The sequence below is a fragment of the Heptranchias perlo genome, chromosome 29 (assembly GCF_035084215.1).
Source record: "Heptranchias perlo isolate sHepPer1 chromosome 29, sHepPer1.hap1, whole genome shotgun sequence".
NCBI classification, from domain to species: domain Eukaryota; kingdom Metazoa; phylum Chordata; class Chondrichthyes; order Hexanchiformes; family Hexanchidae; genus Heptranchias; species Heptranchias perlo.
In genome coordinates, this window is record NC_090353.1 from 33,572,708 (window position 1) to 33,598,290 (window position 25,583).

The 25,583-nt window shown below is 44.8% G+C and overlaps 1 protein-coding gene across 1 annotated transcript in view; it reads left to right on the forward strand.

Annotated features, from left to right (window-relative positions):
- The first annotated feature begins 4,413 nt into the window (after positions 1-4,413).
- cers1 (ceramide synthase 1) overlaps positions 4,414-25,583 on the forward strand; it is a 28,970-nt gene continuing 7,800 nt past the window's right edge. The window contains exons 1-4 of the mRNA XM_067968736.1: positions 4,414-5,184; positions 15,177-15,336; positions 22,678-22,858; positions 24,121-24,282. Coding sequence (XP_067824837.1) covers positions 4,936-5,184; positions 15,177-15,336; positions 22,678-22,858; positions 24,121-24,282 — 752 coding nt within the window. The 5' untranslated portion in view covers positions 4,414-4,935. The remainder of the gene's footprint in view (positions 5,185-15,176; positions 15,337-22,677; positions 22,859-24,120; positions 24,283-25,583) is intronic.

Below are 25,583 nucleotides of genomic sequence, written 5' to 3' on the forward strand. Positions count from 1 at the left end.
TCAAGATGGAAATCAACCTCACTCGTTTGCAATGCGTCGATCTCCTGCTCAGTTTTTCCCTTGGTTTGTAATATACCCCTCGGTCCTCCTTGCCAGTGATCAAACCACAGATGATATTAAACCAATGTAACATGGCTTTGTTTATAGAAATTGGCTTCTTCCAAGCTGGAGTCATCCATTTCTGATTTGAGGAAAATAAAATCTCCATGGATTTTTTTTTCAAATGCTACAGGGGATTAGGATTTGATAGCCTAGCAAAAGGCTGTTTAAAATTAAGAAAATTATATAACACCTAATGCCAAAGACTGATCCCCACACACAAGACAACATTCAGTTGCATTAAAAATCTCACAGTTAGTAATTCAAGAACAAACAGGTTTTATACTATTAGCACGTTTTAAATGCTTGCATTTTACACCTCAGTTGAAATGGTCTCAGCTGTTGCATTCTGCAAAGGAAGTGCAATGTGGTTTGACACAAAACTCATATCAGGTACAAAGAAGGTTTGAGGCAGACATGAGACTTTTTTTTCTATTATTAAGTTGATTATATGGATTTTCAGTTGTGAGGTGATAGGTTCTTTTGAATCACAAGCAGAATAATTTATGACTTGTACAGCCACAGAAAAAGACGGTGTAGAGTTAAGTAAAAGAAACAAGTCAACAGGGTAGTTTACATTTATCACAACCATTGACCTGAGGCAAAGTTAAAGGAGCTGCATCATCGTAAGCTTGATGCCCAGAATGGTGGGACTCTACGGAAATGCAAAAGGGGAGGGTGGAGGGAGAAAGCGAATAGTTCAAATTTGTCATACAAAGCAGCAGAAATAAACTTTTTGACATATGCAGATTAGGAACAGATAAAATAATATCCCCTTCGCCACACTCAACATCTCCGTTAACAAGCAATTCCCTGAGGGTGTTAGGAACAGCTGTAGACGCATCAGTTAATCCCAACTCAGTCTGTTGAAAACCCACTGACAAATTTTAAACAATCCATTAGCACATTGGATGGCTTGAGCTGGGATTTAGTGATGTTCCCTCTCCTATTCTTGCTCCCAGCAAAAGCTGGTCTATCCCGGGTACAAGTGAAAGGACTTATTAAAACAACTACTGATCCGATGGGATTTTTTTCCCTCGTCCTTTGGGGACATGTCTGATGCTACTTGTAACTGGAAGGAACTTTTAAAAGTTTGAACGTACTCCCATGACCGAGCCCTTACAAGGGCTGTTGAGAGTATGACCGCCTTTGACAAGATACTTGATAATCTCATTGATTTTACATACTATCCTCTTTTTATTTCCTATGTGCAAAACCATTGTAAACATTCTGTAATCCTGCAAACCAATAAAGTTTATTATTTGAAAAACCTGGTTAATTTGATTAAAAAGAGTTTATCAACTAATGTGCTGAATTGTGGCAATTGATGGAATGTCTGATGTCCTCCCTCTTTCCCCCCCCCCCCCCCCCCCCACTCCCAAAGTTCCCTATTCCAGCTGTGCCACAGTGGGGGACGCACTGAATAGAGGCCACTTGTAGGGGAAGAAGGTAGGGAAGGAATCCAGGGATTGAACGTTACTGCCCTGCTTTCCTGCATCTCCCAGCAGATGGTTCGAAAGTAGCACTGGTTGGAAATAAACCCAATGCTTGTCTTCCAGCTGGGAATGATGCAGAGTGGGCATACTAAGAAAAATTAAAAGGAAAGGAAAATCACTTATTAGGGAAAAAAAATTAATATAGAATTCTTTAATGCAAAGAATAAAATTGAGTGTACAGCTGGGTTCAGTCATATCATTAAACTTAGCTACTCTGGGATTTTTAGTCGACACTGTGACTTGACCTGTCCTTGTTACAAGCTCAGCAGTTGCTTCGAAACCTTCCTTCAGGACTTTTATGCAAAATTGTTATATTGGAACAGCTACAAGCAGTGTAGAAACTCATGTGATGTGTCCTGGAATGTCCTTACTTAATAGTGAATAAGTTAACGGTAGTCATTGTCAGTAGCTCCAGGATAATGAAGTGTTCGATTCCACATTTAAAATTCAGTATTGTACTGGGAGGATTGAGTCTGTTGTACTGTACACATCTATCCAGGACATAATACAATTAAAAGTTTCTCCTCTAATAGTTGGTCCTGTCTTGCCTCCAACCTCTCGTCTCCCTGTCTTGGTCAATGCTGCTCTGAACTTTTCCTTTCTTATTCTCCTAAGATGCAAACATACTGCTCTATAGGTTCTTCCTCCCTATGTTCACTCTGTTGAAATGGAGACTCATTACACCACCATCTATTTTAACTCACTTTTCCTGCCCCAGTCCTCAAAATGTTTCCTTCCCTCTGTTTCCTTTATCTTACGACCTTCAGGCTTTCACAAGTCAATCTGGTCATCTCCTGAACCGTACTCCCTGATTTTTTTTTCAACCTTGATGTCCAATGCTGTGAGCCTTGATTTCTTGCTTTTTTTAAAAAAAAAGTTATACTTGTGTGCATTTATAATTGTCTCTGTCCCTGCTAGGCTTAGCTACACCGTCTGATAAGGAGCATCTTTGACAGTTTATGTTGATATATGTAGAAGCCTAAGGGAGTATCTTAAAGAAAGGGCTTGCAGTTATGTAGCACTTTAGCCGTGTCTCCAACATTCCAAAGCATTTTACGAGCAATGGGTTACTTTTGAAGTGTTGTCATGTGGCAGCCAATGTGAGCATAGCAAATGAGGGAATGACTGGATAGTCTGTGTTGGTTCAGGGATACATTTTGTCAAGGACGCTGGGAGAACTCCCCTGCTCTTCACTGATGGATACATCTGCTGTGCAGCCAGATAGAGCCTCGATTTAATGTCTCATCTGAAAGGCAGCACCTCTGACAATGCAGCACTCCCTCAGTACTGCACTGAAGTATCAGCCTAGGTTATGGGTATGAGTCTGTAGTGGGGCTTGAACCCCACAATCTTCTGCCTTAGAGGTGAGAGTCTAAACATTTGAGCCAAGCTGACACAAGCTTACAACATAAATGGGAGGGCACATTAACTCTCTTAAAATGGTATGAGTGATTCTGAGCAATTCCCAATGAATCCCCTCAAATCCACACCCATCATTTAACTTGGTGTGGGTATTTGGATGGTTGGGGTGGGAAATGACACAGTGGTCAATTTTGCTTTAAAAAGAATAGGTACTTTAATGAAGATCAGTTATACAAAGAGTGCACTAATTGGAGTCTAACTTGTTTGTAATATTATTGCCAAACATAGTTTTCAGTCCTTTAACACGAGTTGTTGCAGCTTAATCCTGGCCAATTCATAGAATCCACAGCACAGACACAGGCCATTCGGCCCAATGGTTCTATGCAGTGTTTATGCTCCACAAGAGCCTCCTCCCTCCTTACTTCATCTCACCTTATCACCATATCCTTCTATTCCATTCTCCCTCATGTACTTAACTAGCTTCCTCTTGAATGTATCCATGCGATTCGCCTCAGCTACTCCATGTGATAGTGGGTTCCACATTCTCCCACTCTGAGTAAAGATATTTCTCTCCTGAGTTCCTTATTGGATTTATTAGTGACTACCTTAGATTTATGGCCCCTAGTTTTGGACTGCCCCACAAGTGGAAACATTTTCTCGACATCTATCCTTTCAAACCCCTTCACCTCTCAACCTTCTCTTTTCTTGGGAAAAGCGCCCCACCCTGTTCCGTCTTTCCTGATAGCTGTGCCCTCTTAGTTCTGGTATCGTCTTTGTAAATCTTTTTTTTTTTCATTTTCTCCAGTACTTCTATATCCTTTTTGTAATATGGAGACCAGAAATGTGCATTGTGCTCTAAGCACTGTCTAACCAAGGTTCTATATAAGTTTAATATAACTTCTCTGCTTTTGAATTCTATCCCTCTAGAAATGAACCCCAGTGCTTTGTTTTCACTTGTAGTGGTTTTGTTAACCTGAATTAATGATAAGGTTTGGATTCGAAAAACTCCTTTCTCTTTCAGATACTAACAAACCTGCTTTAAATTTCCAGCATGTTTTTATTTTAACATTTCAGCATTCGCGGTTTTTTCTTTTGTTTATAATCTTTTCACTTTATTCTAAATGTGGGAGGCGGGGATTAAAGAAGGGACGTGTAAAAGTATTGGTGGGTGACTTTTCAGGGCTGCGGATTGGCATGTCACGTGGATTAGGCTCTGTGTATCTTTCTCTCGGTGTGGGAGGGTCTTGGTTCTATCTGAACGTGATCAGACTCTAAAGGAGGAGTCATTCTGCTTTTTATTTTTAAAAAAAACGTGACTAGATTGTCAAATCTGGATCTTTGCTTGGATTTCAGATGCGCTGATACACTGCAGCAACCGGCAGAAAATAAGGAGCTGGAGGAGGAGGAGGAGGAGGAGGGGGGAGAGAGAGAGACCTAATCACAGAAACTGACCCACGAGTGGGTGAAATTGACGAGAGAAGGGCGAGACCACAGGGGCAGAATTAGGGGCTGGTACCGAGCAACACCGGGTGGAAATTGCTGAGCAGAAGTCTTCTGCTAATATCTGAAGACGATATATTAATGAATATTTAAAGAACCTGGGATTTCTCAACCGTTACACGTTATTTGATTTTGATTGTTTTTAAAGTGTGCGAGTATGATTCCTCGCGTCGTTATGTAGAAACCCAGCGAGATCCAGACTTGCTGTCTTGATTCGTGAAAGGATTAGTGCGAAACAATAAATTGTAACATTCCCGGGAAATACTTTGTATCGAGAAGTAAATAACCACAGACGTTTAAAGCTGGAAGATCGCTGAGAATCACTTACATTGTTTCTTTTTCGACCGAAGGGGACAGTATCTCCCACATTGGCTCTGTTTTGTTTATTAAGGGGGTTTGCAGTGGAATATTTGTTTGTGGCTAATTCCTAGGATTAATATTTATATATTTTTTTAATCGATTGTGGAATTGGTGTTAAATGGAGGCTGGAGATCGGAAGCAGGTTGTCGGAATGGTGCAGCCGATGCCTGGTTATGGCGAGGTGCTAGTTAAAAGCTTCTCTTGCATGAACACTGCGATTGCGGAGTGCAGAGACTGCGGACTTGAGCTCTCTAAACGGACGCTGCTGGAAAACGCCTCCCTCACCGTGACCGAGGGGCTTTTGTTCCTGGTTTGTGCTGTGGGATGGACCCTCCTACGGAAGGCTGCTTCGCGTTACCTTTTCCAGGTCAGTGAGTGTGTGTTTGTGCCCCTTATTTTATCAGTTGTCAAGAAAAATAAAATTAACATCTGTGCGTTTTGAACCTAAGAAAAGCTGGCCTGAACAATCAATCTATTATCCAGTTCATCCATCTATCTATACCTCTATGTACAGTTTATCTTATCTATACAATCAGTTTCTTATCAATCTATATCTATATGTATAGTTTCTTATCTATATCTATATGTACAGTTTATCTATATGCACTGTTTATCTATCTATGTACTGTATATATCTATATCTAGATGTTGTTTATCGATCTATCTCGATCTATATGTTGTTTATTTATCTATACCTATATGTACTGTTCATCTATCTACCCGCATTTATCTTACACTTTGAATCAATGTATTTATAGATAAATGTATAATCTGACCATAATGTAACAAGCGGTGGCTTTATATGGGAGATGTTGGTGTCCCGCGTCTCTCGGGACAATAGGACGCAATGTCAGAGCAGGTACTGAGTATTTTGGGCAGAGTTAAGTCTGTTGGGCTAAAACGGACCTGTTTTGGATTGAGATTCCCTCATTTTGTGGTTGAGAATCGTAACATGTTCTCATACATCTCATTCTTTAAAAAAAACCACAAATACAGCTCCATGTGTTCAAATGGGGTTTTGCACTGCCCCCCTCACCCCTTGATGTTAGGGGCTCACAATTTGTAAGTACCAAAATATCTTCTAATACGCTGTGGCAAAGTCACTAATTAGATTAGTTAATGGATGATAATATTTAGTAGGTAGGCGGTTGGCCTTAAGTCCCTGTGTTAGGGGGGAGCTTCCTGTTACGTGACCTCGTCCCTCTGAGGACATTTGCGGTGGTCCCATCAAACTTCGGAAGCAAGTCACTGCAGATAACGCCGGGCCCTGCATCCTCTGTAACTGTACTTACTGTACAATGAGCAGGAAAATAAGATGGGGACCGAGGTGTGCTCTTTAGAATACCAGTGAGGTGAAATTGCAATCTTCGTAAACTATGAGCTTTGCCCTTGTGTGGTTTATGTTTTTATATAGAGAGTTATGTAGTGCCTTGACGTCTTGAAACATCACGTCACACAATGTGCAGTGACTCTTGTTACATAGACAAATATGGCAGCGGTTCTACGCGAGCAACCACCCACAAACAGCCATGATTGGAAAGACCAGTAAATGGTATTTTTTTTTAGTTGCTGTTGGTTGAGGGAATAATGTTGGCCGGGACACTGGGAGAGCTCCCTGTTCTTCTTCAGAGAGTAGCCATGACATCTTTTAACATTCACCTGAACCAACAGAACAGGCAGACAGGGCCTGGCTTTAAAAATCTCATCTGAAGGATGGCACCTCCAGACAAAAAAAAAATAACCCGCATAGTTTTATTCCCCGTTTTCTCCGCTCTTGTCCTGAGGGCTGTGACTCTCGCTGGGTGAGTAGCAGCACCCAAGCGGCCATTCAGTGAATTGTCAGTAGACTATTCGACTGTGGTGGGCATCAAGACCAAACCCAATTTTGTTCCCAGTTAATATGCACAGATGTGCAAACTCCAGCAAGTGTCACTGGAATGGGAACCCTGGATGACTCTTTTATCCCTCCCCCCCCCCCCCAACTTAGCTCAGGTGCGCTGAAGCCAATTGTAATGCCCCAAGTATTGCAATCAGCAACCTCATCACAGACCAAGCATCAAATCTGCCACCTCCTGGTCTCTCGTACCACTCTACACAGAGCACTTACCTGCTCAACCAATTAGGGGAGCTCCTACCGAGGGCTTCGTTCTGTAATGAATTTGGATTCAAATTGCAGTAATCTGTGTAATTCATAGAATATTACAACACAGAAATAGGCCATTTGGCCCATCAAGTCCACACTGGTGTTTTCCCACACATGAGCCACCTAGTCTAATCCTGCTCTTCTGCGCATCCCCCATACCCTTTTTTTCAAGCAATGATCTAAGTAACTGTTCGAAGAATTTATGCTTCAGCAATGGGCTGTGGTGGAGAATTTCACATTCGAACCACCTGTGTAAAAAATATTTTCCCCAACCTCCCCTTTGATTACTTTGTGCCCTCTCAGTACCATCTTGCCAACCAGTGGAAACAATCCATCACTATTTATTTTACCAAAACCCTTCTTAATCTTAATGCTCTCTATCGATTTACTACTCCAGAGACTTGAGCGTATAATCCAGGCTGACATTCCAGTGCAGTACTGAGGGAGTGCAGCACTGTCGGAGGTGCTGTCTCTCAGATGAGGCGTTAAACTGAGGCCCCATCTCCCCTCTCAGATGGAAGTAAAAGATCCCATGGCACTATTTAGAAGAAGACGAGCAGGGGAGTTCTCCCCAGTGTCCTGGGGCCAATATTTATCCCTCAACCGATATCACTAAAAACAAACGGATGATCTGGTCATTATCACATTGCTGTTTGTGGGATCTTGCTGTGCGCAAATCGACTGCCACATTTCCTACATTACAACAGTGACTACACTTCAAAAAGTACTTCATTGGCTGTAAAGTGCTTTGGCTCGTCCTGAGGTCATGAAAGGCGTTATATAAATGCAAGTCTTTCTCTTTCTCTTCCCCCTAACCTTCTGTGCTCCACTGAAAAAAGCCTTAATTCATCAATTCTATCTTCACAACTGTGACACCTCATCCTGGTACCGTCCTAAAAATACTTTTTTTTTCCCTCATCTAAAATCTTCACAGCAGATTTACAGCTACAGCATCCGAAATTTGATATGCAAATTCTACTAAATCAAAACCACCCCAGGCAACATCACTCCCACTGAGACCCACCAGAGCGGTATCTAGCAGGAGAAAGCCGACTGTGTTGGCGTTGCAGCAGAATCAGAACATTCATTAGGGCAAAGAAAGTTGAGGAGAACTGATTGAGGAGTTCGCAAATCTGGGCAGTTTTGATCCGATAAGCTGGGGGGGAAAAGGATTTCCGCTGTTTGGTCGGTAACAAGAATTATATAGAATTAACATCACAGAGACAGGCCATTAGGAACATAGGAACAGGAGTAGGCCATTCAGCCCCTCGTGCCTGCTCCGCCATTTGATAAGATCATGGCTGATCTGTGATCTAACTCCATACACCTGCCTTTGGCCCATATCCCCTAATACCGGCTCAAATGATCTATGCCGGTGTTTACGCTCCACACAAGCCTCCTTCCACCCCTCTTCATCTAACCCTATCTGCATATCCTTCTATTCCTTTCTCCCTCGTGTATTTTTCTAGCTTCCCTTTAAATCTGGCGGTTGCGGGATGATTGATACTCAGAGCATCCAATTAGAGGGAATAAATTTAAGGTTATCATGAAAAGAACTCAGGGAGAGGTTAGGAGAAGATTTCTTTTTAACCCAGAGGACTGTTAGGACCTGGAATTCCTGACCAGAAACAGCAGTGGAAGCAGAATCCATAATAACTTTTAAAAGCGAAATGGATAAATATGTGAGAAAGAAGAAAATGAAAAGGGGATGGAGAAAGGGAGTAAGTGGGAGGCATTTTCAGAGAGCCAGCACTCGCACGAAGGGCAAAATGACCACTTTGTTAAAGAAAATTCTTCTTGGGGTGAAGAAGAGAAGCTCCTTTGTAGAACTGATGTGCATCAGCACATTGTGACTGCAGCATGCACGATCTACAGAATGCACTGCAGTAAATCACCAAGGTTGCTTCAACAGCACGTCCCTCCTTGAGACAGCTGTCGCTGACAAGGACAAGAGCAGCAATGTTTTGGGAGCACCATCGCCTCCAAGTTCCCCTCCAGGATACACGCCATCCAAATCGGGGCCGATATTTGGCGCAGCTCCTTCGTCATTACTGGGTTAATATCTTGGGATTCCCTAATAAATGGTGTTGTGGGAGCGACATCGCCATAAAGACTGCAGCGGTTCAAGAAGACGGCCCGCCAGCTTCTCAGAACCATTAGGGACGGGCAATAAATGCCGACCGTGCCAGTGTCATCCACACCCTGAGAAATGATGAATAGAAAACTACAGATGAAAGTAATGAGTCAAAATAGCTAAGTACTGGTGCAAAGCAAATATACACAAATGAGATGGAAAGGGCCAATAATGGCAGCAAACAGGGTGAAGCAGAAAAACTGAAAACCGCAACAACGAAAGGGACAGAACTTCAGGGTTGACACACCTGGAATGAAAACAGCTGTATGGCTCCATTATTCCTCTACAGTCCCATACGAGAAGCAGGGTTGCTGAAGCTGCTCTGATCCTGCTTAAAAGTGGTAGCCTGGGCAAGGTGATCTATTATACCAATTGACTGTGCTTAACCCATATTTGGTCATTGCTAGAGATCAAAGGCTATACTCTCTGCAGTTTGTAGATGGTGCCCCTATATGCTCCTGTGTCATGTTCTATGTTGGCCTGGATCTGTTCTGATCATATTATGTTGTCCCTGATTATTATTCCTGTTGGTAAAGGTGAGTTCGATGCTATATTAGCCTTTCCTACATTACAACAGTGACTACACTTCAAAAAGTACTTAATTGGCTGTAAAACGCTTTTGAGATGTCCTGAGGTTGTGAAAGGTGCTGTCTAAATGTGAGTCTTCCTTTCTTTCTGTAAAGTGTTCCAGTGCCCTGTTCTCATTTATAATAAATACCAGATTATTAATTTTGTTCCCTTTAAAATAGTTTTCTTCCTGTGTGGCAGCCAGTGCCGTTCATGTAGAGGCTTTCTGATGCTGTTTGAAGATGAAAGGGATGCCTCATGAAATAGGATGAAAGGTTTTCCAATCTGATGGAACCTGAAGGTATGTTAGATCACATCACAGGTCGGCAACGCTTCCTGTGGTTTGCGGTCTTGGTTACTGAATTTTGGAAATAGAGGGTTTTTCATGTGGTGACATATAGTGGATAGAGAGGGTACAGTATACAGGGAGTGTGTTACACACAGGATGGTGTGTAGTGGATAGAGAGGGTACAGTATACAGGGAGTGTGTTACACACAGGATGGTGTGTAGTGGATAGAGAGGGTACAGTATACAGGGAGTGTGTTACACGCAGGATGGTGTGTAGTGGATAGAGAGGGTACAGTATACAGGGAGTGTGTTACACACAGGATGGTGTGTAGTGGATAGAGAGGGTATAGTATACAAGGAGTGTGTTACACGCAGGATGGTGTGTAGTGGATAGAGAGGGTACAGTATACAGGGAGTGTGTTACACGCAGGATGGTGTGTAGTGGATAGAGAGGGTACAGTATACAGGGAGTGTGTTACACACAGGATGGTGTGTAGTGGATAGAGAGGGTACAGTATACAGGGAGTGTGTTACACACAGGATGGTGTGTAGTGGATAGAGAGGGTATAGTATACAAGGAGTGTGTTACACGCAGGATGGTGTGTAGTGGATAGAGAGGGTACAGTATACAGGGAGTGTGTTACACGCAGGATGGTGTGTAGTGGATAGAGAGGGTACAGTATACAGGGAGTGTGTTACACCCACAGGATGGTGAACAGAGAGGGGACTGCATAGAGGGAATGTGTTACGCATACGATGGTGTATAGTGAATAGGGAGGGTACTGCATAGAGTAAGCATGTTACACACAGGATGGTGAATAGAGAGGGCACTGTGTGGATGGAGTGTGTTACACACAGGATGGTGTATACTTTAGTACAGTACTGAGGGAGTGCTGCACTGTCTTTCGATTGAGATGTTAAATGTCTGCCCTCTCAGGTGGATGTAAAAGATTCCATGGCACTATTTCGAAGAACAGCAGGGGAGTTCTTTCCGGTGTCCCGACCAATCCGGAGAAGTGTGAGGTAATGCATTTGGGGAGGGCAAACAAGGCAAGGGAATACACAATAAATGGGAGGATACTGAGAGGTGTAGAGGAAGTGAGGGACCTTGGAGTGCATGTCCACAGATCCCTGAAGGTAGCAGGACAGGTAGGTAAGGTGGTTAAGAAGGCATACGGGATACTTTCCTTTATTAGCCGAGGTATAGAATATAAGAGCAGGGCGGTTATACAGGGAACTGTATAAAACACTAGTTAGGCCACAGCTTGAGTACTGTATACAGTTCTGGTCACCACATTACAGGAAAGATGCGATAGCACTAGAGAGGGTACAGAGGAGATTTACGAGGATGTTGCCAGGACTGGAGAATTTTAGCTATGAGGAAAGATTGGATAGGCTGGGGTTGTTTTCTTTGGTACAAAGCAGGCTGAGGGGAGATTTAATTGAGTTGTATAAAATTATGAGGGGCCCAGATAGAGTGGATAGGGAGGACCTATTTCCCTTAGCAGAGGGATCAGTGACCAGGGGGCATAGATTTAAAGTAATTGGTAGAAGGATTAGAGGGGAATTGAGGAGAAATTTTTTCACCCAGAGGGTGATGGGGGTCTGGAACTCACTGCCTGATAGAGTGGCGGAGGCAGAAACCCTCATTGCATTTAAAAAGTACTTGGATATGCACTTGAAGTGCCGTAACCCACAGGGCTATGACCAAGAGCTGGAAAGTGGGATTAGGCTGGATGACTTTTACTGCCAGTGCAGACACAATGGGCTGAATGGCCTCGTTCTATGCCGTAAATTTCTATGATTTCTATTTATCTCTCAACCAGCATCAGTAAAACTGATTATCCTGTCATTTATTTCGTTGATGTCTGTGGGATCTTGCTGTGCGCAAATTGGCTGCCGCGTCACCTGCATTACAACAGTGACTAGACTTCAAAAAGTGCTTCATTGGCTGTAAAGCGCTTTGGAAAGTTGTGAAAGGCGCTATAGAAATGCAAGTCTTTCTTTTCCTTTTCTCTTTCAGAGTTGGGTCAGCTCTTTAAATAACTACACATTTCATTAAGATTTACAGCTACTATCTCAGAAGGTTGGTAAGAAGTGAATCCCTCCCAAAGTGATTACATGAGTTCCTTCGGTCCGAGGTCCGCACTCTTACATTTTCTTTCTTGTTTTGGGGATTTGGTAAATGCTGACCAGGCCTGCATTTATTGCTCATCCCTAGTTACCCCGAGAAGGTGGTGGTGGTGATGGGCCTTCTCCTGGAACCCACTGCCGCACTCGTGGTGATGAGTCCTCCAACAATGGTGCTTGGTCAGGAATTCCAGGGCTGTGACGTCCGGCCATTAGTTCTCTTGTTTTTTTATTTTTGGTAGCAAAGGTCTTACAACTGGGAGGTTTGCCAGGCCACTTCGGAGGCCATTAAGAGTCAACCACATGGCACGAGACTGCAGTCATGTGTAGACCACACTGTGTATTAACTGTCTCATCTGAAAGACGGCACCTCCGACACTGCAGCACTCCCTCAGCACTGGCACTGGAAGCGTCAGCCTAGATTATGTGCTCAAGTCTCTGGAGTGGGGCTTGAACCCACAACCTTCTGACTCAGAGGCAAGAAGTGCTACCCAATTGATTGTGATTGAGTGATTGTTTCAAAATTAGGCTCGTAATTTATTAAAAAAATAATTCCAGGTCTGGCCACTAACCCAGTCTTTACATGTGCGGTATAAAAAGATCTGCAGTCTCAGTGCTGTGCATTTCTTTGCCCACTTGCAGTCGGTGGTGACCTGGGGTAACGTTACAGCACTTAGTACCACCCAAAATGGCACAAGGAACCCAACTACGACTGAGCTATCATTACCAGCCAAACAGGTCAGTGCTGTGCATTGGCAGGAATCCAATCAGAGGGGCCCAGCATCGTAAAGGATGACACTGAGCCAAGAGGGTGTTGCAAGGCAGTTCAGATGATGTCACAAGCCGTGAGCAAGTTAACTCCCGATCCCTCCCTCCCCCCTTCCATGCATATTTTTTCCACTGCCCTGAAGCCTCAGACTCTTGCTGGGGGTGTAGTTTCACAGGCATTTCCTATTCTCCAGTGCCTTGACAAAATACCCATTTTGCAAGTGCGCAGCCGGACACTGTGTGTTGGTAGGCTATTCAACTGTAGGGGACTTCAGCTGCACCTTCCAGCGGGAGTCGGTAAGCAGCAGGCAGATTTTTATTATTTTAATTTCTCCCCCAACCTCCACCCAAAAAACCCTGGAGACAGCGTGGGCAATCGAGGCCCCACCACCACTGAGAGTGGATTGCTTTGTCTGTCCGTGGCCTCGCCCCTCCCGATCTCTGTAACCTCCTCCAGCCCCACAACCCTCCGAGACCTCTGCGTTCCTCCAGTTCTGGCCTCTTGCGCAACCCTGATTTTAATCGCTCCACCATTGGCGGCCCGAAGCTCTGGAATTCCCTCCCCAAACCTCTCCGCCTCTCTACCTCTCTCTCCTCCTTTAAGACGCTCTTTAAAACCTGCCTCTTTGACCAAGCTTTTGGCCACCTGTCCTAATATCTACTCACGTGGCTCGGTGTCAAATTTTTGTTTAATAACGCTGCTGTGAAGCGCCTTGGGATGTTTTACTATGATAAAGGCACTATATAAATGCAAGTTGTTATTGTTGTTGTCTCACAAGCATGCCCTTTCAATTGGAATAAGTAACTCCGAGATCGGTTGATGAGGGGAGGGGGAGGGGAGAGGGGGTAGGGGGGAGGGGAGGGAGGGGGAGGGGGAGGGGAGAGGGGGGGAGAGGGGGAGGGGGGAGGGGGAGGGGGGAGGGGGAGGTGGGAGGGGAGAGGGGGGGGGGGGAGAGGGAGGGAGGGGTGAGGGGTGAGGAGCGATCTGATGAAATGGACCCACGGGTCTAACTTGTATTGTATGACTTTGTCTTTGTATTGCAAAAAAGGTAATACTTGGATAAAATTTACCCTGTTACATTTCCAAAATGAGGATAAAAACTGGCTGTTGCTACTGGCAGATGTACCGCCCAGTGTGGACCTGAGCCAGGCCAGTTGGAATTCCAGATTGTGCTAAGTTCACTGATCTCAGTCAAGACAGCGATAGGGGCACTGTAATCGGCCTTTGTTCCCCTCTCCGCACTTTAGGGCACTACCAACCAGGGATCCAGTAAGGCCCCGCTGGCAGGTGTGCTTGTGCGGGCAGGGATTAGGCTGCGATGCCGCTATTGTCGAATAGTCTGCCGACACGTAACTGTCTAGGTTCACACATGAAGAATGGCCAATCGGTGGGGGTGCTGTTGCATCTGGAACTGGACCCCAGCAAGGGTCAATGTCCTTCGGGGAAAGAGGGGAGAAAATCGGAAAGGAGGGGGAAAAAATCCTCCAGCTTCTGCCGAGTTGTGTTGAGATGCGTGTGAAGATTGGACCTGCATCAGCTCAATAGGAATTTCATTTATTCCCACTTCCCCTCGCGCCCCATTAAATGTTTCCTCCTTTGCATTTGGTGCATTCTTTAAATATTTTAATATGTGACCTTTTTGTAACTGAGTTCAATCTTTAACATCTTAAAAAAAAAAATTAAACCATTTACCAAACATTATATTTTTATTAAAATTCGATTGGGGGTTTGTCAGGATTTTACTGAGTAAATTCCGTCTCCCCCTCCCCTCACAATCAAAATTCCTTCAGGATGAGAGAAAAATAATAGACACAGTTAATGCCTTAGACACAAGGTTTCCGGATATAACTGATCAAAAGAGCACGAGATTCCATCCCTGGTCTGTGGTTAATCAGCCGATCTCAGCCGGTTAGGAGGGAGGGAGAGGGAGGGGGCTACAATTGGCCACAGCGCTTCTGGGCCGCGGGAGGGAAAAATGAACCCAGATTCCCACTTCTGATCACAGCCCAGTGAATCCAGATGTGTACGTGTTAAGTGAAGACAGGATCAGGCTTGGCCGTGATGCCTCCCATAGTCGAATAGGCTGCCAACGCTCACTGTCTAGGTTCACACATGAAGAATTCCTATTTGGGGCGAGTGAACGAAGGACTACCAGGTTTGCAGAACTGTTTTCACGGCCCCCCCCCCCCCAGCATGGAGTTGGAACAGAGATAACTTGAGGGGATGAGAGCAGCAATTAGACCGAAATAGATAACCAGCGCCTGAAGTTAGCAACCTGCTTCTGACCAGATGTGGTGACTATTGCCGTTTCTCACTCTCTCTTTCAGCCGCTGGCCCGCTGGTGTGACCTTCACCCCAGAGATGCAGCCAAAATGCCGGAAAGTGCGTGGAAGCTGATTTTCTACATGGCGTCCTGGTCCTACAGCACCTACCTGCTCTTCCTCACGGACTATCCCTTCTTCCATGACCCACCATCTGTCTTTTACGGTATGGTAAGCAGTACGATTCAAATAGTTTTTAGGAGCAGCAAAACAATTGCACTGGTGGTTTTTCTTTTAACATATATTCTGCTCCTTAAGGTCAGGCAGGTCAGTGTTAGAGTGTGGAACGATTTGTGGATCCAGTGTCGGCATCAAGCACTCACAGGCCAAGTGTGGCCCAGCCATGTGCAGAGTAAAGCTTCCTCTCTGGCCCAACAATAAGAATAAAACCAGTGGAAATGAATCTTAAGGAGCTAGAGAGTGAGGTCATGAAGAGATGTCTCCAGCCCTACAACGCTCATGAAGAGATGTCTCCAGCCCTACAACCCTCCGAGATCTCTGCACTCTTCCAATTCCGGCCTCTTGCGCATCCCGATTTTCTTCGTTCCACCACTGGCAGCCGTGCCTTCAGCTACTTAGGCTCTGACCTCTGGAATTCTCTACCTCTCTCTCCTCCTTTAAGACGCTCCTTAAAACCTACCTCTTTGACCAAGCTTTCGGTCACCTGTCCTAATATCTCCTTATGTGGCTCGGCGTCAAAATTTTGTTTGATTACGCTCCTGTGAAGCGCCTTGGGGCGTTTTACTACGTTAAAGGCGCTGTATAAATGCAAGTTGCTGTTACAGGACGCACAGGATCGGATAGGATGGGGAAGCGCAGATTGTTGTTAAAAAATCCGGAGTAAGCATATTCTTACCATCAGTTGTTAGCTTCGGTAAATAAGCTTGGCTCAATTAATAGAACTCTTGCCTCTGAGTCAGAAGGTTGTGGGGTTAAGCCCCACTCCAGATATATTATTTGACACTTTAGCGAAGTTACAGGTGTGGTCCTTCCGATGAGACATCAGACCATGACTGTCAGCGTTAAGGACTCTACCTGTAGAAGAGCAGGGAGTTCTGGCCGGTGTCCTGGCCGACGTTCCTCCCTTAAACAACACCATCAAAAAAAATAATAGATTAACCTGGTTATTCATCTCATTGCTGTTTGTGGGATCTTGCTGTGTGCGAAGTAGCTGTCGTGTCTGTCCACACAAGAAATCCTTCTGCTTAAAACTGTACGTGACGCTCTTTGATATGTTTGAACTATACAAAAGGATGCTATGTAAATGCCAATTTTAAAAAAATATTTCATATTGCTCAGTCTTGCAATGTGCCCCTCACTTTCTGACCCTTCCCCCTGTCCCCTTGAGTCTTTTCGGGTGTAGAATTCTTTCAATGCTGAATTAATGAATCACTGTGCACTGTCAGGGAGGAGTTTTTCTTTTTAAATCTGCTTGCTGATAAAACACAGATATTTCTGTCTCATCAAAGGAGCTGTTGCGGAGGTTTTAATTTCCTTGGTGTTGGCAGAACTGGGCTCTCTGCAAGTTCCTGGAACGATGAACATCTTGCTGGCAAAGAGGTTTAAACGTGACATTGAAAGTCCTTCACCAGTCAGAGAGAGCTCTCCCCATTCTTTAAGGCTGCAATATGCTGGAACAGCCAGTCAGTAGTGTTACACCACTTGACCAAAGTGCTGACTGGTCCAAAGTGGGAGAACTTAAAGGGGCAATTGTCCTACACGGGAACATAGGAAAGTGAAGGACCAGGAAAGACTTTACAGGTGATCTGACCAATCCCGAAAACTAATGGCCCAAAATTGTCCATTCCCTCAAATATCCAACCACTTTTCCACTCCTCAGCCAGTCCATTCCATACTCATAGGAACATAGGAACAGGAGTAGGCCATTCAGCCCCTCGTGCCTGCTCCGCCATTTGATAAGATCACGGCTGATCTGTGATCTAACTCCATATACCTGCCTTTGGCCCATATCCCTTAATACCTTTGATTGCCAAAAAGCTATCCATCTCACATTTAAATTTAGCAATTGAGCTAGTATCAATTGCCGTTTGCGGAAGAGAGTTCCAAACTTCTACAACCCTTTGTGTGTAGAAATGTTTTCTAATCTCGCTCCTGAAAGGTCTCACAGCACTCTGTAAAATAGTTAAATCTAAACTGTCTCTGCACCATTCCTCCCTTCCTGGGCTCGAGCCTGTGTCATTTCGACCCCCCACCCCTGGATCCAGAATTTGTAGCAATCTCAAAACGTGTTATCGGGGTTCAATTTATATAACTCCCTCAAGAATGACCCCTGCTTGGAGTCTTCCATGCAAAGTCATAGAGGGAAAACAAAATCGACAAATCCTTATTCAAGTCCTACTCCAGACTCTTGAAGACAAAATCCAGGCTGACACTCCAGTGAAGTACTGAGGGAGTGCTGCACTGTCGGAGGTGCCGTCTTTCCGATGAAATATCAAACTGAGGCCCCATCTGCCCTTTCGGCTGGACCTAAAAGATCCCATGACACAATTTTGAAGAAGAGCAGGGGAGTTTTCCCCAGCGTCCTGGTCATTATTTATTCCTCAACCAACATCACCAAAACAGGTTATCTGGTCATTATCACATTGCTGTTTGTGGGATCTTGCTGTGCACAAATCGGCCACCAGGTTTCCTACATTACAACAGTGATTACACTTCAAAAGGAACTTCATTGGCTGTAAAGCGCTTTGGGATGTCCTGAGGTCGTGAAAGACTTTCTTTCTTTCATTCGCAATGCAGCAACGAATATCGTATTGAAGAGGGTGGCTGTGTGTTTGACCAAAGTTTGACGAGCTCTGTTTCTGGATGACGGTGCCCCTTTAAATTTGTAACGGCTGAGAATCTGCAGTGCGCTGAGTCCTGCAGTGTCCATCTCGATTGCCTGTAATCCGAGCCACAGTCTGTAAGTCTCACTGCACCGTGTTCACCCTGCAGGCTTCTACTATAAACCCTTTAAAATTGTGGGATTGTCTGGGGACGCAGTGGGTCGGTGCACTAAAGTACCGCACCGGCAGGTGTAAGGTGCGGCGTTCGTGCCCGCAAGTCACCCCGGAGTGAGTTCCTGATCTGCGGGCTGTGGGGGGGGGGGAAGGTGAGGGATGGAGACACGCCTTGCAGGGAGGGATTCCCACGTTTCGCAGCAGAAGTCACTGGGTAGCGACCGGGAGCAAGAATCCTGGATGATTTCCCCTCCTGTGCCCAGCCCAGTGATGCTGAGGTGAAACGTAGTTCAGCTGGACTGACATTAACCAACTCGGCACAGCCAGGGCAGTAAACTTTGACTGTCCCTGGTTTGTGCGGCTCACTCGCAACCAGGTGAGCCATCGGGGGACCTCTGACAATACAAAAATCATACAGTTGGAGGCCACTCGGCCCATCATGCCTGTGCCGGCTCTATGAAAGAGCTATCCAATTAGCCCCACTCCCCTGCCCTTTCTCCATTGCCCTGCAAATCTTTTCCCATTCAAGTATTTATCCAATTCCCTTTTGAAAGTTACTATTGAATCTGCTTCCACCGCCCTTTCAGGCAGCGCATTCCAGATCATCATAACTTGCCGCATTAAAAAAAAATTCTCCTCATCTCTCGTCTGGTTCTTTTGTCAATTATCTTAAATCTGTGTCCTCTGGTTACTGACCCTCCTGCCACTGGAAACAGTTTCTCCTTATTTACTCTATCAATACTCCTTCACATCTCTTGAAATGTTTAAAAAATAAATACACTGGAAAAACACCTGATAATGTCAGTTGAATGTAGGCTTTCAACGGTTAACATAGAAAAATACATAATACGAAAATAAATCAAAATAAATTCCAATTTGTGACTTAAATATCAAATGAATGCATCTAAAATATTTTTATCAAGTGAACCTTTCAAACCCTGAAACCTGAACCTTAGATTCATATTGTATTTCAGACACCGCAGCAATACTGCATCATTACAGTCATTTAGCGCAGTAATCGAATGTGAATGACCGCTATTGAGAGAAAGGAGTCTCTGCTGGAAGGAGCAGTGATGGGCCCGAGTTCAGCGGGTTCTCCGTCTGCAGATTCCACGACTCGGAGCTTAACCGAATTCAAGACACGAAACACGGGATATCGGCAAAATCTTTTGTTCTTTCACTCGAGCCGACATTTCCCCCAAAAGGGGGTTCATCAGACAGTTTTGTCACGAGTGTACCTCTCTGTTAGCTGTGGCTCAGTGGGTAACATTTCTCGCCTCTGAGTCAGCAGGTTGTGGGTTCAAGTCCCACTCCAGCGACTTGAGCACATAATCCAGGCTGACACTCCCAGTGCAGCGCTGAGGGAGTGCTGCATCGTCAGGGGTGCCGTCTTTTGGATGAGCCGTTAATCCGAGGCCCCGTTTTCCCCCTCAGGTGGATGTAAACGATCCCATGACGTTATTTCAAAGAAGAGCAGGGGATTTCTCCCCAGTGTCCTGGTCAATATTTATCCCTCAACCAATATCACTTAAAAAGCAAATTACCTGGTCACTATCACAGATTTTTTTGGGGGGATCTTGCTGTGCGCAAATTGGCTGCCGCATTTCCTACATTGCAACAGTGACTACAATTCAAAAGTACTTAATTTGCTGTAAAGCGCTTTGGGACACCCCGAGGTTGTGAAAGGCGCTATATAAATGCAAGTTCTTTCTTTCTGTTGTTCCGTTTTCTTACGCTGTCCAGACAAAGAATAGCCTTTGAGAAACACAGCGGGGATGGCGGGACTCCTGAACCAACCTACAGGTTCCACAGGGAACGATGCACCTGTTGCAAAAGCATTGACCCCAATTCCTCATTTTAATTTTTTTGCCTATTTCCCCCACTGTTAATTTCCTGAAGGTATTGAGTTCGACTGTGGTCCAGTTCAACAGGAGCCAGCAGCTTGAGAATTGAATTCAGTTTTTAAAAAAGGTGGAACTAAAAAGCTGGTGTCAGTAAAAGTCAGATTATCGTAAAAACCCAACTGATTCACTAATGTCCTTTAGGGAAGGGAACTTGTCGTCCGTGCAGGTCTGTCACTGTATTACACTAGAGTACAGTACAGGTGAGCATAGGTCTGTCACTGTATAACGGGTACAGTACCAGTAGGTACAGGTCTGTCACTGTATTACACTTGAGTACAGTACTGGTGGGCATAGATCTGTCACTGTATAACGGGTACAGTACAGGAGAGCACAGGTCTGTCACTGTATAACGGCTGCAGTACTGGTGGGTACAGGTCTGTCACTGTATAACACTGGGGTACAGTACAGGTGGTCATTGGTCTGTCACTGTATAACATGGGTACAGTACAGGTGGGCATACATCTGTCACTGTATTATACAGGTACAGTACAGGTGGGTACAGGCCTATCACTGTATAACACTGGGGGTACAGTCCTGGTGGATACAGGTCTGTCACTGTATAACACTGGGGTACAGTACTGGTGGGTACAGGTCTGTCACTGTATAACACTGGGGTACAGTACTGGTGGGCACAGGTCTGTCATTGTATAACACTGGGGTACAGTACTGGTGGGCACAGGTCTGTCACTGTATAACACTGGGGTACAGTACTGGTGGGCACAGGTCTGTCACTGTATAACACTGGGGTACAGTACTGGTGGGTAGACCTTGCTGTATAACACTGAGATTTGAGCTCTATCCCTTTGGTTGTACAAAGCCCAGATCCTACTTGTTCTCTTTACTGCTGTCACATACTCTGCTGATGGCTGCAGTGATCTATCTACCAGTAGCCGCAAATTCCTATGATTTTGCATTTGTCCACATTAAATGACATCTGTCCTTCTTCAGCCCAGCTCCCCAATATATCTGGGTCCTTCTGTATTTGAACAGCCTGTTCTCAGTTGCTGGCAGTCTCTCTCTGTTTGGTATCATCTCCCCCCACTTCCAAGTTGCTGGAATTGGCTGAGATCTTCGATTTTTGTTTTCTTTTTCTCTCTGTGGATGTGTGTCTGCAAGTTTATTGTTCCGCGTGACTTGGACCTACTGTGTACATTTTCTGGGCGAGGCTCCCAGAGCACAAGACCACACAGGTGGTCCGCACCGAGATCATAGGATGCAGGTCTGCTACGAAACCTCGAGCTGGATGAAACCGAGAAACAAATACATTCAGCGCCAGAGCCAAGGCGGAGGAAAAGGGAAAAAATAAGTCAAACGAGAGACAGAATGTGGGTGAAATGATGTGTAATGTACTTAAAGGAAAAGCAGGAGATGGTGAGATGGCAGAGATGAAGCATAACATAAGAAATGTGAGTCACGAGCGAGACAAAGAATGGGTGGGGAGGAGGAAGAGGAGGAGAGAGTCAAGTCTGAAATAGCAACACACGAACTGGCAATACAGGGTAAGATCCAACGGTCCAAAGAGCAGACAATAAGACCAACACCGGGGGCACAGATTTCCCCCAGCAGCACGGTGTTCGAAGGAGAGTTCCCCCCCCAAGCACCATCCCTCCTCCCCTCCCCAATACCAGACCCCATCCTGAATCGCCAGCAGTCTCTCTTATTATGTCTTTAACTCCTTTTATTATATTTTATTATATTTTTTCCCATCCTCTTATGTAAGTATCTTCTCTGCCAGCTAATTGTGTGGGTGGGTGTGTGTGGGTGGGTACGTGTTGTGGGTGGGGTGTGTGTGTGGGCTGTGTGTGTGTGTGGGTACGTGTTTGTGGGTGGGGTGTGTGTGTGGGCTGTGTGTGTGTGTGGGTACGTGTTTGTGGGTGGGGTGTGGGGATGGAGTGTGTGGTACGTGTTTGTGGGTACGTGTTTGGGGGTGAGGTGTGTGTGGTACGTGTTTGTGGATACGTGTTTGGGGGTGGGGTGTGTGGTACGTGTTTTTGGTGTACGTGTTTGGGGTGAGGTGTGTGGTACGTGTTTTTGGGCACGTGTTTGTGGATGTGTCTGTTTTCTTCCCCCTTCCTTTCAATTCTGACCCTATTTAAATGCTTGTTCATTTCTCATTGTTCCAGTTCTGATCAAGAGTTACAGCTGAAACTTTAAGTTGTCCGTTTTGTCCACAGATGCTGTCTGACTCGTTCTGTGTTTGCAGCATTTTCTGTTTTTGTTTCAGAATATCATGTGATATTGTTTGAACTTTGGGACCAACCCGTTAAACAATAGTGGTTTTCATCCACTTAGTGTAGTTCTGTCTTTCTCTGTAACTAAGGGTATATTTTACAATCAGTGAAGATCAGAGACAAACACTTAATGTGTTCAGACTCTGTGTGTTTAGGCAGACACTGACCCTCATAGAGGAATACAGTACAAGTAAGTTGAACATTGTATCTGAACTTTGCCAATTGGGAAATATACCTCTATGTGCTCCGATCCCTGGGATCATCCTAGTGAACTTTATGTCACGATTATTTTTACACAATTCCACTCACTCTCTTCATGCGATGGATCAGTGGGAAATAAGTGAAAATGACTGTGCTTCAATCAGAAAATACCACGCACGGATCAAAGGGGTTAATTATCGTGCTCATCTTTCAGAATGGAGAGTGACAATGGACGTCCCCAAAGACATAGCGATTGCTTACCTGGCTCAGTGCAGTTTCTACGGGCACGCCATCTACGCCACTGTCTACATGGACGTCTGGAGGAAGGACTCTGCCGTGATGTTGATCCATCATGTGATAACGCTGGCTCTCATCGCCTTCTCCTATGCTTTCAGGTGAGTGTGTGTACGCAGGTGTTAGGGGTTGCCAACCCTGATTGGACATATTCCTGAAGGTCTCGTCACATGACCTCCCACGTCGCCCAATCAAACAGCCTTTTTCCCCCATCTCCAACATTTTTATAACTAATAAATTAAAGTGTTCAAAGAAAATGGGGAAAAAAAATCACAATTTCTTTTGACGTCCTTATGATTTTTCTCCTGGGTGTTTGCTCGCAGCAGTGTCCAGGAGATTAATCTTCAATACCTGGAGACTCCAGGACAATCCTGAAGGGTTGGCAACTCTAGTATGTGTTAGAGAGGGAATCAATGAATGATAGGACTCTTGATCCACCATATTGGGGTGTGTGCAGATGACTTAATTTTTATCTTAAAGTGCGTGTTGTCCCACACCCCTGAAAGCTTTCCCTTTACAAGCACAAGATATTTCGGTGTCGTTTCCATGAAATGACTTAGGCCTCCCCCAGTGGTGTAATGAGTAAAAGCCCTTTGTGGTGTGGTACCAAGCTATAAGAGAACAGGAAAATCCCAATTTCACTTCCTTCCCCATGCTGAGGTGGCTGATCTCAGCCTGAACAAAGATGAGAAAAGAAATGACTCATTTTACACATCAAGCCTGTTCCTTTTTCAGACCACGTGCAATGCGTTTCACATCTCTCCCGTCCCGAGGGAGGTGGAGCCTCTTATCATCAGGAGATTCAAACCAATGGAGTAAAAAGAAAGGAAGGAGGACATACATTTATATAGCGCCTATCTCCACCTCGGGATGTGGCAGAGAGGCTGAAAAACACGGTGGATTTGAAGTGTTAGGTTTACAATCATTTTGGGCAGGAATTTCCCTATCTTATCAGGTTCCATGTTCATCCCGTTCAGTGTACATGTTATTTGCTTTTTTTCCTTTTGTGAATCAAACACCCATTGGTACAACGTCACCATTAAAATTATGCAATCTTAATAGAATTGGGTGGCTTTGTTAGTAAATGCACTGCTGTGTTTGGAACTGAACCATAGCATCCAGAATGGCCCCAGGACCGCACTTAGGAGTGCGATTAACCTTAGCACCCTGGGCGAGGCAGTGGAATGGGATCACAGGGTTCCTACTCCCGATGACTACTCAGTAACTTCTGTTAGAAAATGTGCGTGGACAGGATTGGGAGTGTTGCCCCTTGTAGTCAAAAAGGTTTTGCCGTCGCAAACAGCCAGTTTGGCAAAGTACCACAGTGGCTAAACAATCGTTTGTTTTTTTTCTCCTCTTGTAGGTATCACAATATTGGAATCTTGGTCCTTTTCCTTCATGACATAAATGACATTCTGCTAGAATTCACCAAACTCAATGTTTACTTCAAAAACAGAGCTGGCGTCTACCACAGGCTAAACGATGTGGTTTCCAATATTGGATGTTGCACCTTTGCTGTGAGCTGGTAAGTTTCCGCACCCATGTAATGCCTCATTTCAGCAGTTCCAGAGTCCTAGTGCGTTTGGTAGTTGTCCATGATGAGTTGCCCTGTCTCTTCAACTGTGCTTTGGACTAACTCTCTCGCTACTGCTCCGTGTTCTTTTCTCCTCTGTGAAGTGCCTTGGGATGTTTACTGCATTGGAGGTGCTACATAAATGCAAGTTAGCGAGAGGCTAGGTATGGAGCAGCAATGGGATGTGTCTCCATGTTCACAGATCACTGAAAGCTAGTGCACAGGTACAAAAAGCAATCATAAAGATTAATGGAATGTTGGCCTTTATCTCGAGGTCGGCTGAAGTACAAAGGGGAGGAAGTGATGATTGTGTTGTACCTTGGTCAGGCCCTATCTAGAGTACTGTGTTCAGATTTGGGCACTGCACCCCATGAAGGGTATATTGGCCTTGGAGGGGGTGCATTGCATATTCACTACAATGATACCAAGGCTTAAAGGATTAAAGTATTGGTTTGTAGTCCCTTGAGTTTAAAATGTTGAGGGATGGATCTAATTGAGGTGTTTAAAATGATAAAAAAAGATTTGACCAAGTAGATGCAGAGAAACTATTCCCTCTGGTGGGGGAATCCAGAACAATAGGGCATAATCTTAAAATCAGAGCTAGGACATTTAGGAGAGAAATCGGGAAGTGCTTTTTCACACAAAGGTATGGGTCAATTGAAATTTTCAAGGCTGAGATCGACAGATTGTTTTTAAGTGAGGGTATCGAGGGGTACGGAGCAAAGGCAGGTAAATGGAGTTGAGGTACAGATCAGCCGTGATCTAATTGAATAGTGAATGGGCTGAATGGCCCACTCTTGTTCCTACGTAAGATGTTCTTGTATGGGAAATCTCATAGTAAAAGGTGATGCTAAGGTCAGTGGAAGGCAAAACGCACAGAGTGGAGAATGGACAAATCAAACCATAAACCCAAGCGTGGTATCATTCCCCAAACAACAAGGGGATTGGTCTGATTTTTTTACCTGCTCAAAAAAAAAATCTGTCAAATTGCCCCTGGTTTTGAAAAATAAAAATGGCCATTCTGGTGCCTCTGTCCTATGGGTGATCTAAGGCCATGTGATGTTATTTGAGTTACTTGCGGGTGAAGTGACACCGAGTGATTGCAGGTGTACTCGGTGCCTTTTCATGCTAGTCAAGTGTTCCGAAAGGAAAGTTCTAGCAAATGTGTAATCAGTCTGTTTTTCACTGCCTCCGTCTGATGGATGAGCCCATTCTCAAAGTTCTACCACCAACTCTCACCATCTAATTTTTAC